The sequence below is a fragment of the Sipha flava genome, unplaced genomic scaffold (genome assembly GCF_003268045.1).
Source record: "Sipha flava isolate LNK unplaced genomic scaffold, YSA_version1 299_pilon_pilon, whole genome shotgun sequence".
NCBI lineage: Eukaryota > Metazoa > Arthropoda > Insecta > Hemiptera > Aphididae > Sipha > Sipha flava.
In genome coordinates this window covers 885,238-901,310 of record NW_020272971.1, presented here as the reverse complement: position 1 = coordinate 901,310, position 16,073 = coordinate 885,238, and the positions used below count along the sequence as shown (strand labels likewise).

Sequence of the window (16,073 nt, the reverse complement as noted above, 5' to 3'; positions counted from 1 at the left end):
TTAATGGTTTTGGTAGGTTAATAAATATTCTTTTTTTTTAATACATCCAGGGACGCATTAAAGGCCCATAACAAATTTCATGTTAATTAAGTTCAAAACAACAAAGTAGATGTTTAATTTTAAAATTGGAATTCTCAATGGGTCTTAAATATTAGCGCATTACTGACGATATGAATAAATCTGTAGAAGAAAATATTATGATAATATATAATTTTACTTATGTTTAAAATAAAATAATAAAGATCAAATCAATTATACCAATAGTTTTATTTCTATTGTATAATTGCTCTTTATTAAATATTAACATATTTTAACTTAGTATTTTACTTTAGTTTATATTTATAATTTTATAAATATTTCTTTAATGCTTTATTTATTTTAAAATTGGTAGAATAATACAATTTTTGCTTTCAAATTCAGATAAAATAAAGTATATAATATTCATAACATACTACTTATATTATGGATTCGTAATTTATTTAAAAGTAGAAGTGGATAGAAATTAAAAATTTAATTTACTGAGTGTATAAAAAATGAGAATACTTTATAAATTGAGATATGTGCATTTAGATTAATAATTTGAAATGGATAAAGTCAAATTAACTTAATTTCAATCTAATTTAAATTAAGTTACTATGATTAAAATGCAAGTTATTATTTCCACATTTCCACAAAAAGGAGTCGCAATCAACCTGTTGGACACCCCTCATCTATAAGAATAATTTTTTGTGATTTTTATGACAGTGAAATTTAACTCATGGCTGATTTTTAATCTAGAAATAAAATATATGAACACAATTTCAACCATACATAGAGAATAACCTTATTATATTGAGATGTATCTTAATGATAAAATGTTTCTATTATTAAGGATACAGAATGTTAATATTTTACAAATACCACTGGTCAAAGAATAAATTATAAGGTATTATTGTTGAGAAGAATACACCAACATGAATTATATTTTAAAATTATAATCGTACATAAAATATAATAAGGGATTTGTTGATAGTTATTACAATATGATGTCAGGAAAATCATTTTTTTTCTTATTAATTATTCAACATCCAAACTAAAAATCAATTATTTATAAAATATGATTATAAATTAAAAATTAAAATAATGCAATTTATTATTATACATTTAGACAATATAAGAAAAATAGATTTTGTGTAATAAGTATAAATTATAAAATTAATGATGTATAAGGACAACATAATTAAATACAAAGTTGGACAATATAATCTTATAACTAAAAAAAAAAAAAAAAATAATAAATAATGTCTTGATCTATTTGGAAAATTGGTTACAATTTTTAACCATTTTCTTTTCATCTATTTGAATATTTAATGTAGACTCACCCTTCTTGGCCGAAATCCATTGTAAATTTATCTAATCTTTTCATATCATCATCATTCACTGTAGGTTTAGATGTAGCCAGAGATCGTAACATATCACTCTATCAAAAATATAATTTGAAATATAAAATAGTCAAAATTAATTAATAATTTACCATTGATACTGGTGGCTCAAGTAGTTTATCACTGGGAACATCCATAAATGACATTTCAGCAGCACCAGGGCTACCTGGTGAACATGGTGTAAGCAAGTCATTTACAATAACATTTGGATCTGATCGACTAGGGCCTGATATTCGTTTAAAATGTGTAGCTGTTTGTACTTTTCGTACTGGTTGCATTAATGCATCTCTTACAACTATACTAATATCTGCTCCTGAATATCTGTAATTGACAATTGTTTTTATGAATTGGGTAAAAGAAGTGCATTTTTGTATGGGTAGTACCCTTCAGTTTTAGCTGCCAAAGTTTTAAGATCAACTTCGGTCAGTACATGGTAAGTGTTTCCCAAGTTTTGTTTTAACATTATTAGCCTGGCATGTTCTTCAGGTAAAGGTATGTAAATTCTCTTTTCAAAACGTCGTCGTATAGCAGCATCAAGAACCCAAGGAATGTTTGTAGCTCCCAGCACAAGAATGCCTTCGTTATCAGTACCAACACCTGAATATAATAAATTAAATAGAAATCAGATCAAATTAAAATAAATAAATTAAATAAATTACTAATATTACCTTGCATTTGCACTAAAAACTCAGTCTTTATTCGTCGAGCTGATTCAGACTCATTATCTGAACGCGAAGAACATAGTGAATCCACTTCATCAATGAATATAATGCTAGGTTTATGTTGTCTAGCTAATTCAAATAAATTTTTGACAAGCTTTTCAGACTCACCCAACCATTTTGACACAAGATCGGAAGATGAGACGGAAAAAAATGTGGAGTTATTAGCTTCTGTTGCAACCGCTTTGGCCAAATATGATTTACCAGTTCCAGGTGGCTAAGAAAATAATAAAATATAAATATTTGATGATATAATTATACTAAAATAAAAAAATTTAATCAACAATTTTACCCCAAATAATAATATTCCCTTCCAAGGTATTCTTTTACCAGTGAATAGATGAGGAAATTTTATTGGAAGAATAACAGCTTCTTTAAGGGCCTCTTTAGCTCCTTCTAAGCCAGCAATATCTGACCATTTTACACAAGGTTTTTCTACAACAATAGCACCTTCTAATTTATTTTGTAATTTTTTTGCTTCAGGGTCATCACCATCATCATCACTATCATTTTTTTTATCATCATTTCTTTAAAAAAAAAAAACCATATATATCATATTCTTCTAATAGTTTTTAAGTAAAAATTTACTTAGAATTAGATTCTCCAGCTTTAACTGGTTTCTTTTTATTTTTTCCATTTTTCAAATATTCTTTAAGTTTTTCAGCTCTTTCTAAATATTGTGTGCAACGACTTCGTATGCTATCTTTAGCTTTTTCCCCTTGAGTTTCATCTGTTGAATAAATACAAAATATTAAAAATAAAGTTATATAGCTATATACATGAATATCCTACTTACATTTAAGAGCATGCAAAAAATATTCAATGCCACTTTCATACAACTTTAGAGCTTCTTCATAATTTTTATTACGATCTTCTTCAGTGGCTTTAGTAACCAAATCAATTGCTTTCTAAAACAATAAATTATGGTTAAAAATGTAATATTTGTTGACATTTTTATAATTAACATTTAGTAGATATTATCTAAATTTAAACTATAATAATTTAATTAAGCATAGAATAAACATATACAAGTTTGATTAACGTGAATTTAATTTATCTCGCCTTATGTTCACAATATATAGGTTTTTTTTACTAGTAAATAGTTTTTAAGTCACATAATCTATTAACAGGAACCATTTGTGTACAAATTTTAGACAAGGAAAAATATAGATAGGAGAGTTCATATAAATACAATAATATAAACAAACATTGGATTAATTACCTGTAATGTAGCAGAAACTGCCATATTAATGAAATGAATTATAAATAAGTTGGTATTTAAAAATTCATTGACTTGATTGCTCAATTTTTTTCAGTATTCACGATAGTACGCTCATAGATCTATTAGGGAATTTCTAGAAAAAATCTTAGTTGATAACGATATGTTATTGCAGTGCGACCAACGGTAGAAATATATTCTATGAACATGACAACAGATGTCGTTATTTCGGGACATAGGACAGAAAATCATTGTTATTATTTGATTATTTGATTTTACAAGTAAAATTTTTTGTAAAATTTGTTTTATAATAAACGTCGATATTTTTTTTTAAGCTTGGAATCACTATCCGATGCTAGGGACATTTATTCTCAAACAGATCACGTTGGTTGACCTACTTTCCAAACGGACCACGGAGACGGCAAGCCTGTGTTCTGCGTAAAGTGGACCTACGGTGTTATTATTGTTTTTTCTTCTTTTTTTTTTGTTCGCTAACCAAATTATTCATTTTCACTTTTTTTTATCTTTCGCCTCGTGCGAAAAAAAAGCAAACACACAATAAGTAAGTTCGCCCGTCGAATTCGTCGCAACCCTTCGCGTCTTTTTGTCGCCGTCCATTTATCAGTGAAAACACCGTTGTTATAATATTCGCTTGCCGCCGACGTGTACACGCACAAAAGTTACTTTTTTCTTCCGTGGCTGTTCCGCCCGCAAGTTTTTTTTTATCAATAAAAGTTCTCATAAAAGTGTGTACGTGTGTACGTGCGTTCGTCATCCTTGAATAGCAAGTGCAACCAGTGCTAGTGGAAGTGATGGCCCATCGATTTACGTCATCATCGTTGCTGCTGTGGGCTGTGGTCGTACGCGTCGGGGAACGAGCATGACGGCGCAACTGTCGGAGTACGCGACGATGATGGCGGGCGATAAGAACGGCGGCGATGGTGGTAGCAGCAGCAACGACAGCGGTGGCTTTGTCACGGTCGGTGCTGATGGCGACGGAACCGCCGTGGCCGGCGAACGGGTGGTGTTGTTCGCGTTCAAAATGGAAGACGAAGATTGCGCGGCGGACGTGGACGACGACTCGTCGCTCGAAATGCAAGACGTGGGATTACAACCGTTGGTGTTACCGACGCAGTCGCCGCCGTCGCCGTTCTCCGATGGCGATCAAGGTAAAACGCGTATTTATCGTTTTTATTTCCCGACACACGCGTAAGAGACGTGTACCCCGTGGGAGGGGGCTGGGGATGTTTTGCGGTTCGCGTTCGTTGCACCGGACGTCCGGGTTTTCCTGTCGCCGGCAGATGGGTGACGACGGTTGCGCGCAACACTTTCTCTTTTTCTATTACGTGCGCCTCCGCTTTCTCCCGCACCTCCAACCCCGCCGCTCGTCGTCGTACGTTCCCTCGGTCGCCTCCGATCGCGCACCACCCCCGGCCAGGGTCCGATCGTGTGTGCTACTCGCGTACGGTTTCCGTCCGCCCGACGCACGCGCGCGGATACTCGTCGGCCGCCGGTTGACGGATACGTCGCACAGCACCTGTTGTGACCCGCGGCGGGCGACCTTATTGGTCAAGTTCATGCACACGCGGCAGAGCCTTGACTGTGGACACGGTGATTAGCTATTTTGGGCCCGCGCAGCGGCGGCCGGTGGAAACGACCGCGACCGTGTCCCGGTCGGTGCACGACCACTGCTGGTAGGGGAAAGCGTCGTTTCCCGCCGGTCATTGCTGGAGGGCACGGGGAGAGGGAGAAGGATACTTTTTCACCTGATGTCGCGACTCGTCTCCGGGAAAACGCGCACTGGAAACGTTCGACGCGTTGTTGTTTTACCCCTACACAGTATATCCCATTCGGTTTCACCGACAATGGGTTTTCACTTTTCATTGCCGTCTGGTCTGGTCCGCACGAAGACACTGCCGCTGCCGCCGACGGATTGCACGCGACGGGTTGTTGCTGCTGTTTTCGCAACCGTCGTACCACGGGTGCACATGGATGGTAATGTTGTACCGGAGGCGGCGGTCAAGTCGGTTGTACGAACATTGTTACCCGGTAGCACGTATGTTGCGCGACGGTAGCGGCGTTCGAGTTTGTTCATATCTCGTGTCTAACAGTAGGTAATAACGACACTCCAACCGGTACGATTTAATAATTTAATTTATTAATGTCATTGACGACGACGTATCTAATGCGTGATCGATGGGGCTACTGTTGTAAATGTTAGCGATTAGAAACGGCTTCAAATTTAATGCGTCTAACAAACGGTATGATAAGATTCGTTTATTTGTCGTATCAAAAGCGTTCCCCGTTTGTCTTGTAGTGTACATGCTACTGTGTACTGACACTAATCAGTGTCATTAACAGATAACATAAAAAAATTCATCTAGAATTATATGTAAATATATGTTTACTTACAAACAATGTTTTTCTACATGTTATGTACAAGAGCACGAGGCTAGTACATCTTCGAATCACCAAAAATTATGAATACCTATACGTCAACCGATCCACTCGTTACCTAGGATAATCACTGTATCTCGCAATGTATGTAGTGGCAAACTGTGCTTTAAGCTAATAAGCACATCTATCGTTATTAAATTTTTTAAAAATAGGAATCTATGATCTAAGAACAATCGTAAGGTAAAATAATAATTTTTAGTAATTTTATTAAGTTATAGAAGTTAAATACAATAATGATTTTGATGTCAGTTTTTTTCGAAATTGTGTATTCATATAGTTGTTAAATAGTATTATAATTAATTTTTTTGATACTACTTGAGGTAAGTATTGTTTATCGAATGTGATAATCGTTTTGTTTCGCTATTTGTGAATGGATTTCAAAATGAATATCTTAGCATATTACTGCTTATGATTTTAATATTTTTTTTATGACTTAATCTATAAAAAATTTCGAAATGGTTATTTTTCTAGTCAAAAAGTATCTTTTTAGAGGCTTTAAAGGAGAAAAAAATGTTCATGATTATTCACAAAAAGATAAGTTATTTTTTTTTCCAGCATATACATTATAAATTTTGATAAGCTCTAAGTTTGTTAAAAATAGTTTTTGGAGAAAATTTAAGTTTAAAGTTAAGATATGTTTTAGCATCGAACGGCTAGTTTTTTTTTTGCTTTAGACAATTCACTTACGCCGTCCAAAATTTTGTTTCTTGGCATTCAAACAACCGTGGGAAATGAAGTTTGGATTTCATTGTGGATCTGTACTTTATACCCGCCTTTAGGTTTCCGATTTTCTAATTATGAATTTCTAGAAGAACCTTCTTTATTTTATATTTTAGTTATTTGTATTTCAGTATAATTTATATTTCCTTTTATAGTTGAAAATATGAGAGTTCTGAAGTAAGGATTACCGTATACTGTTTTTAATCGTTCCATGTTACTTTTTATAAAACTATGCGTGACTTATAGTGTTCACTTTGATTCAATACGCTTTGTGGTAGTAAATATCTTAACTGTATGATACAGAAATGTTAAATTTAATAGAGGGTAGATTTAGGAATATGTTACATATGATACATTATTATTTTATTATTTTATACATTTATTTTTTTAAGTATTTAAGTTAAGAAAAACTATACGCATTTTTGTTATTTAAGTCTGTGGTTATAGTAAAAAATGTTATAAAATGCTAGTTATATTTAAAACCAAGTATAAGTCGTCATACTTTCCTGTTCTGTTTCCAATAATTTAACGGTAAATTTATTTAAAAAAGTTTGGAACTATAACTAGTTTTTAGGTTTTTTTTAGCATTTAATAGTTTTACAAAAAAATTGTTTTTAATATTTTTTATATAGATATGTTGATATTATAAACGACTTAAACACTACTAGGAATTCATTAATCTAAATAAAGCTTTTATCATTCAGATCATCTATAATGAAATAAGTAAATAAAGTGATTATTCTTTATTTTTTTTTAATTTGGCTTTATTTATCCTGTAAATATAGTGTTTTCGATGATATCAGTTTAATTTTTTTCTTGTTAATTTAATTCTTTAAACATAAGCTATGTTTAAACTAATATTAATATAGATTTTAAAAATACCTAATTATAGTACCTAAAATATTAGCAAATATGTTAGATATAGATTTTACGTGTATTACAGATCTGAAGAAAGTACATAATATTTTGGCTTTTGCTCACAAAATTATTAACTTATTTATCAACAGATATGTTGGTCAATAATTTAAGATTATTATAAGCAACGTTTTCATATGTATTTTTCATTTATTTCTTGGACATAGTAATGGTATTTTATAATTAATTATTTTATGAAACTATGCAACTAAGTAGTCAGTAATGAGTTAGTGGAATAAGAATGTAATATATTGTTTTTTGAGAATAATTCATATAAATTGTTTATCTCGCTTTGTGTGTATAGGTGTTGAGACATTGATTACATTTAGTTGCTTATGTATGGTATTTGGATATTCAATTATGTACAATTATTATATTTTTCATTATTATCACTTCTTAGTATTATTATTGATTTTTGAGTATAAAATCAATGAATGTGAACTGTGATTCTGAACGAAACTGATTTTTTCCAAAAATATTCCTAATTCCCAATTATTATAAAATGCATGAATTTATATCACTTATTTTTGAATTATCAAAAACTTAATAGCTAACATTTTTTCATACCAGTAAATAATTATTGCACCACTTCAAAAATGCAAATTTTAATGTTTTGAGAACATTCATTGAAATAATAAAGATATAATTTAAATCATAGATTGTGCCTATTAAAAGAAACAAAATATTTCGTTTGAATTGTTGACCCACAACAGTTTATGATTTTCCCCCATTAGTTCTAGAAAAGGGAGGAAAGATTAGATTATTATTGGACGCATCCGGACCTCAATTGACCAAGTTACCCGTTGATAATAAAGGTTAAGCTATATATTAATAGGTCATAATCTTAAATACTATCCAATATTATTAATTACTAAAGTAAATAAGATACTAAAACGAAATTATAAATTTAGGGTAATAAAATAGCTGTGGTATCATATTAAGATAATGATTAAGATGTTTTAAACTATGTGTCATATCAGATTTCCTCCAAAATATGTTTCTATTTTTATTTTATTTTCTTTGAAGTTGTACTAATACGAAGAATCAATGATTGGTATATTAACAGCACATGTAATAAATATTTCAAATCTAATGCAATTATAAAACATTAATAATTTTTTTTCTTCTTTTAACAGTTCATGCATGTTTGTAGATATATAAAATATTTAATTATTTACCTATTATATGTACATTATGATAACGCCAATTTTCGTAATACATTCATCATGTACTAATTACTTTTTTTTAACAATTAAATTTATATTATGAAATAAATGTTTGATTTAATTTACGAAAATAATAAGGACGACAAGAATTATTAAATGTTTATTGATTTAAATATTTAGTTAAATTGTTATAACTCGGTAAAATGCAATTGTATATTTTGTATTTGTTTGTAACGTATTTATTGAATTGTTATTAATAATCTAACGTAAACATATTCTTTATATAAATATTCTATTCATTTTTCATAAATAATCTGTTGAATTAAAAAATATAAGCTTATACAATTTAAAATAGTGAATCAGAAACAATTTGAAAATAAAACCTTATCTGAAATTAACTCTTTAAAGTTATTATTGAACAATAATTGTAACAATTGTGTAACATTTTTTAGAAAATAAAGAAGTAAGAAATCACTAAAAATATGTTGATTGAAGTTTTGAGTTGAATGAATTAATTAATGAATGAATGAATTAATGAAAATATCATAGAAGCTAATTTTTTTTGACTATTTATTTATTTAATCATACTTAATATTATATATTATAAAAAAATATTTTAAAATTCTTAATTATTTATCTGATAGTAAATGTTTGTTTGAACTAAAATGAATTAATAATTTAGGTAGCATATATATTAACATCTCAATTTATAAAGTTGTAACGATTTTCTACATTTCTTATGTTTAAAAATATTTCACCTATATCACTCACCCATTTCTTTATCTCAACCAGACGGTTGTTATCGCCCCTTTTTATTGTATAAGCTTATTGGTCTGAAATAAGGAAATATGTTATCAAAAACAAGTGTTTGTACTAAAAATGCTCTTACAACTATTGTCCCTTAATATTATTTCTTGTATTTATTTTACTCAACACTGATAATAATTTACTTCAAATGTATTTATGAATTTTTATTATCTAAGTACTTTTACTCCTTTCAAATGTAAAAGAACTAATTAAAAATTGGTCTTAAATAGGGTCACACATTTTTTTTAATATGAATATAACTGATAGTTGTAGTTTATTTAAAAGAAATTTAAAAAATGTAGTAGTTTAACATTTAGTTTAAATTTTAAATAGTTGTCAATAACTCAATTATTTATAGTGTTGACTATAATTTTGGTTGGAATCGGGTTAAGAATAAAATATTGAAAACTTTTAGTGGGAATATTATCTTATTTAGTTCAGAATTTAACATAAAATGATTAGTATTATAACCTACAAAACCTATACAAAGTCTATAGAGTACCTATTGTGTAACACTTATTTTATTGTAAATTTAATTACCTATACTAAATAGTTAAAATAATGTTAAATATGTATTATTTAAAACCTTTAAGCCGCTTATTTATTAAAATTGAAAAAATATACCCTAAAGGTTAAAATTAAGGTTTTAAAATTAGGTAATTGGGTCTGATAGTGTAATTCGTATAGAGAAAATTGTATGTTAATTATTTATTCAGTACCTTCTATAATTTTATTTTGTACATGTGAAATAGAACAATTTATATAATTTGTATGGGACAAAATTGAAAACCGAATTCGTACAGGATGACCTATTTTCCTTTCACGAGGTCACGCGTTCCCGCCCATAATTTCACGCAATCGCATGTGTATCCTTCGGGACTTATTTTGCGTCCCGGGTTTTTCCTCCCTGGCTTACTATAAACTCTGGGCGGCGGCCTATTTTCGGCTTCATATTTTCATCCCTTAACCAGGTCATTAGCAACAAAGGCCTTGTAGCAACTCTTCTGTCGTTACGTTATAATTTACAGAATACAGATTCAGGTATGTTTATAAATACTTTTAACTTTAATAGAAGTATTGTTTGTTAGCGGTTTTGAATATTATTTGCTTCTTAATTCACTCTTCGTTTTTGATACGGGAAAAATATTTATTATTATTCATTGCTTATTTTAAAATAATATATGTTATAATAAATGTATTCTAAATAATTTTTTTATTTGTAAATCAAAATCTTACTAGTTTATGAAGAATATTTTACTCTATTAATATAAATATAACGATTTTAATATGTATAAATACTCTTAAAAGTCGTAACCAACTATTTGTTTAATTCTTAATTAATTTTAAACGAGATCTTAAAGGAGTCATTCTGTAATTTCCTCAACCCTTAATCTATAACATCCTTACATTCGTATGACTACAAAAATTTAAATGTTTCGTATTTTTATGAAGGTTATGTTAGGTTATATATTACAAAATATATAATTTCATTTTTATTCTTGATTATTATTTATTACAGTGTTGATATTATCATATTATAATTTTTAAATTACCGCATAACATAGAATCGTAGTTTATTTTTCAGGTTTTATAATAACTTTATATCATAAATTCTTAAAAATGTTTATATAGTTTTTGTATTATATTTCTTTTTTAGAAGAAGTAATTGAATTTCTTAGTTATTGAACAAAAAATATTTAGGACTTTATCCTAGTTATATAAATTATAAAATTGATAAAATTAAAAAACTATTATTTATAATTAGGGTTCGGATTTAAAGGCAATATAATCAATAAAAAAAGCATTTAAAATGTGAAAAAGGCTAAAAAAAGACATTTTATAATAAATCAATTAAATTTTTTTTTTTTCAAAATTAATAAAAATAAATTCACTATCATGTTAGATAAGCTATCTTCAGTAAAACGTTGACGGTTTGGGCTTGAAATATTTTTGTACATAGAAAATGATCTTTCGACGTCCACCGAAGTTATTGGGGAGTACTTCATTCATAAATAATTATCTAAATTCAGATAACTAATTTAAACATAACATCAACAATGCACCGTCTTCATAAGCACTTATCGATTTGTACCGATAATACCTAAGCTGTGTGAAAAATTATTAAATCAATATATAAGTAAAAAAGGTAAAAAAAAAGCAAAAAGAAATTAATAAGAACAAAAGGCAAAAAAATAAATACATACATTGTCTTGGATATTAAATGATACACATTTTAGTATAAATATTATTTTTCTATTATTATTATTAAAAAAAAAAAGGCTTTTGCCTTCAAATCTAAACCCTTTTTATAACTTAAACTTAAAATTTGTATTTTAATAATTATGACTAGTATTATTTTAAAATTGCCCAGAAGATCTTTGTTTATTTATAGTTTATATATAATTTTTATATAGATAATTATAATAAATAATTTTTGAAAATTTTTAATTTGATAATTATATTATTATGTATTATGAGAATTAAAATGTATTCTGTTAAATCCAGGTGTATTAGTATAGTATTATAACTATAGTAAATATTACCAGTTTTAAATTTTTTTTAGCATTTTTAAAATTATTGGGAACTTTATTGTTACGACTTCTGTTAGATTGTTAATTAATCAATTTTAAGTTGTAATTAGTTAATAATAGGTTAGTTTGAAAATATTGAAATCAACTTATTGTAAATTCAGGAGTATTGTAGAACTTAAAATTAAATTAAGAAATTATTTAGCTATAATATATAATATAATATATGTTTTTAGTTTGATAAAAGTGTTTTATAAGTATGAATGTTTTTTAATGATTATTAAAAGTTGTTTATTATAATATTTAGTTAAATTGGAAAAAAAAATTAATTGGAAAATATCATTTACAACCAAATTGATCATTCTGTTTATTGTTATCAAAATAATGTACTCACAACTCTTTATTATTTATGCTCATCTACATATGTTTTGCTCTGTGTTTTGCATTATCGATCAGATTTTGTCATCGCGTCAGTGATTTTGTCATCAAGTTAGTCTCGACTTCAAAGCGATCGTATTTAAGTTACTTACACTGTACTTTAATTTATGAATATACCGATGCCTCGAGAATATCAAAATTATTTAATTGGTATTATTATTTTAAATTTTAAAAAATTACAAAAAAGTTCTACAATTATTTGATTTTTAAATAAATTTACGGAAAATATGATATTATATAAATGGCTTAAGTGTGTAGTAAATTGAATAAATAAAATAAAATTTCATAGAACTAAAGCATAACAATTATAAGTATAAAATATAAAATGTTGAATTCCAGAATATTTGTTTAATTTTCAAAGGTTCTTACAGATTATGGTTAATAAGTTAATAAACAGTTTTTAGCATTAGTAACAATTATTAACTAAATAGGAAGTATTTATACAGTAAATATTATTTAAAATATTATTATTTAAAATATTTAAAGCTAATTTGCATTATCAGCTGTCAAAAACTACTTTAAATATGTTCTTAATATATAATTTTGTTTATTTTAATAATATTTCATTAGTCATATTAAGTACATTAAATGTGTCAATAATTATTTTGAAAACCTACTTCTTTATTAAAAAAATTATTTGTAGGAAATGTTCTGGTTTATTTTTGAAATCTAGAAAATTATTTTGTCGATATTCTTATAATATCTACTATATTCATAATTAGATAGAGTGTAGTCCTAATAGTAATTTTTTGTTAATATAATAAAGTTAAAACATATGCAAGTTTTTATAATTAAAAATTTCATTATAATATAATTTATACTGTATACTTATTAATTGCTGTGATATAAAATATATATTGTTGATGATAGGAGTGTCACTATAGTTAATAGCTTAATTGATAAAATAAATTAAGACGAAAATTGTTTGGATTTGAGAATGTTAATATAAAAAGTCATTTAAATTAATTAATTAAGTATAGAGTATTATAATTAAGCTATTTGTTTATAACTAATTCGTAATACTATTTTATATGATTGATACGTCGACGGATATTTGATTCGTTAAAAAAGTATTAAAATTTAATATATTATAAAACTAAAATGATAAATATCAAGATATATAATATTAAGTTCAGATTATATTGAGAAAATATAAATCAAGGTTATTTTTACTTGTGCTACTGTATTTCTAGTTATATCATAACCAAGTAGTGTTCGTTAAAAAAGTGACGTTTGTTTGTAAAATCAATAGTTCTTTTGGCTTGCTGGAAATCTACGACGTAAATACTCGTGTTTGATCGTGGAATCGTATTCGATTACGTCGTCAATTTTCCTTAGGTCATCATTACTTTTACTTGCCCTTGATTGCGGGTAGAGGGTGAAAGTCTTTTTTGTTTAAATTCGTATTAAAAACTAATTTTGAATAGAAAATTGATTGGCGAATTGTCTTACATAAATATTTTATAGGCTTTAGAAGACGCCAAGAATGCGTATGTAATACGATCAATACAATAGTTTTGTAGGCGACTCAATAGCCCGTAGTATTTTCCTCCGCGCACACATGCGAATAATAATGCGACGAGAATGAAAGTGAAATATATATATATACATATGTATATTTGTATATATATATATATTTGTATATATATGTATATTTGTATCGCGTAATATTGTGTAGTGATCTTGTTAAGATTTGCGTTGTCCTACTGACACACTTACCGTGTCTGACATTGGCCCACTTGTCGGACCGACATATAGTTCTTATGCGAGTGTGTTTTTATATAAACGTCTATTTATTTTATATATTATCATCTATGTGTTATTATTCCGGCGTTATCTCATTGCTACCGGCCTCGAAGGTAATGGTGAAGTCATTCCTTGGTTACCGCCTTGCTTACTTTTTTTTTTTAATGACCCACATAAATTACAAATTGATCAAATTAACTCGTAGCCAATTTGTGACTGATCACTAATATTTGTTTTATATCATATTTCCAGCCATTGTGCATTCAACAAACGTTTTTATGATGAAAACAAACATGTTAAACGTAATACCTTCACCTCATATGTAACTAAGTCTGACCTTGTTACTTTCGTGTTAAAGGACGAATCTGTTGTTATATTGCAAAAACGAGTCCATTGATTTTTGCAAAAAGATTATATCTTTCTCCAGACTTCCGAAAGATTCTTTTTGAAGGTTAAAGTCTCAAATAATATCTTTTAATTGCCTTTTTTTTTTTTAAATATTTCACCATTTGCCTTGAATCAAAAATTGAAATTAATTTGAATATTTGAAAATGAATAAATATTTTTTTTTTTTGTTCAAATAAAATCAATTAAATAACTTTCTTATCGTATATATGGGATTATTAATATGATTTTTATCAGTAAGTTTTTTTTTTTATTATAGTTAATTGTTTCAAATCATGTCCATTTTTATTTATAATGTTCTTGTTTAGAAACTTAACTTATAATTTAAATAAGTTTTTATTTATTATTTATTTTATATATTTATTCATTAAGTTATTTTATTTTTAATTCTAAATCAACATCTATTTTAAGTTAAACATCTATTTGGATCGGTAACTATTATATTTTGTGAGAGTTATTTTAAATTATTCGAGTATTATTTTATAATAAAAAAATATAAAATTGATTAAAAGGCGTCTTAGAACTGTAACTAAAAACTATTATAGGTTTTATTTACTCTTATTGCTTTGTATTTGATTTTATCTGGTTTTAAGTTCCTTAATATGTTATGCATTTTCAAATCTTAAATGTATATTGTGTACATTTTATTATTAAATATACATAATATTTTTAACTATTTAATAAATTGATGGATGATTAAGGGTTTAGAAAGAGCTATGGCTATTTATTACTGATTTATTCCCTTCTGACAATATTATAATCAACCAAAATTAAAATTGTCTTACAATTACAACAACAACGATGAAATATAAGAATAAGATTATATTTAAAAAAAGCCAGACATCCGAACGGATAATAAATTACTGATAAGTTCGGGCAAAAAAAGTAGTTGTTCACTCTGAAAACACCTAGAACTATACTAACAGTATATTTTATTCTCTACTGCTTGCATGTTTTAAATTATTATTTATCGATTATGAATGTTATGATTTTTGACCCAAATCGTTGATCTTTGACCCTTATCTTATCATACCCGGGAATTATCTATTTATAAATTAGTTTAATAATGAAATTAGAACAAAAAATTGGCATTTTTAACGTTACTTGGAATACATTCAAAAGACTAGCATGAGTGTTGTGATATCGGAATTTTATGGGCGGGTTTTGTAGCTATTTTATATTACAATAATTAAAGTATAATTTGTGCAATGTAACTGGGTTTGTCGTTAGTAATTACTAAAACTTACATTTTAATCTTTTTTCATTATAATATTTAAAAGAATTTATATCTGTAACGTAGAAAAATATCTTCAATATTTTCTAATAACGTATTAACAATTAGTTTTATTACTGATGATAATATTAGTTTTAAATATATTTAATTTGCTAACTATTATTTGCATTAAATATCATGCATTTAAATTTTAAATTTAACTATGAAAAATAGCAAAATCATTCTAATTCTGCTAAACCGTGGTAATATTGAGTTAAATAATACAAGTTTTTTAAAATTAATTTATATTTGTTTTTTA

At 27.4% G+C, this 16,073-nt stretch overlaps 2 protein-coding genes across 3 annotated transcripts in view; one reads left to right on the top strand and one right to left on the bottom strand.

Annotated features, from left to right (window-relative positions):
- Positions 1-1,216: 1,216 nt before the first annotated feature.
- On the bottom strand, positions 1,217-3,498 carry LOC112685975 (vacuolar protein sorting-associated protein 4B). Its single transcript, XM_025558051.1, has 8 exons — positions 3,363-3,498; positions 2,937-3,048; positions 2,729-2,870; positions 2,433-2,667; positions 2,090-2,357; positions 1,805-2,018; positions 1,514-1,742; positions 1,217-1,459 (listed from the first exon to the last, which is right to left on the bottom strand). Exons 1-8 carry the CDS (start codon positions 3,384-3,386, stop codon positions 1,358-1,360), a joined length of 1,326 nt encoding a protein of 441 aa, XP_025413836.1. The 5' UTR covers positions 3,387-3,498; the 3' UTR covers positions 1,217-1,357.
- A 313-nt stretch (positions 3,499-3,811) lies between these two features.
- LOC112685974 (nuclear hormone receptor FTZ-F1-like) overlaps positions 3,812-16,073 on the top strand; it is a 55,471-nt gene continuing 43,209 nt past the window's right edge. Inside the window, exon 1 of one of the 2 annotated variants that reach the window (XM_025558049.1) lies at positions 3,812-4,528. In XM_025558049.1, the coding sequence (XP_025413834.1) occupies positions 4,240-4,528 (289 nt within the window). In that variant the 5' untranslated portion in view covers positions 3,812-4,239. Of the gene's footprint in view, positions 4,529-10,276; positions 10,466-16,073 lie in introns of those variants that run through there. The other variant, XM_025558050.1, reaches the window with a different exon arrangement.

Coding starts and splice junctions, on each gene's coding strand:
- LOC112685975 (XM_025558051.1), bottom strand. CDS start 3,386: ATGGCAGTTTCTGCTACATTACAG. Junction 3,049..3,362: donor CAGTTTCTGCTACATTACAG/GTAATTAATCCA, acceptor TTATTGTTTTAG/AAAGCAATTGATTTGGTTAC. Junction 1,460..1,513: donor TTGAGCCACCAGTATCAATG/GTAAATTATTAA, acceptor TATTTTTGATAG/AGTGATATGTTACGATCTCT.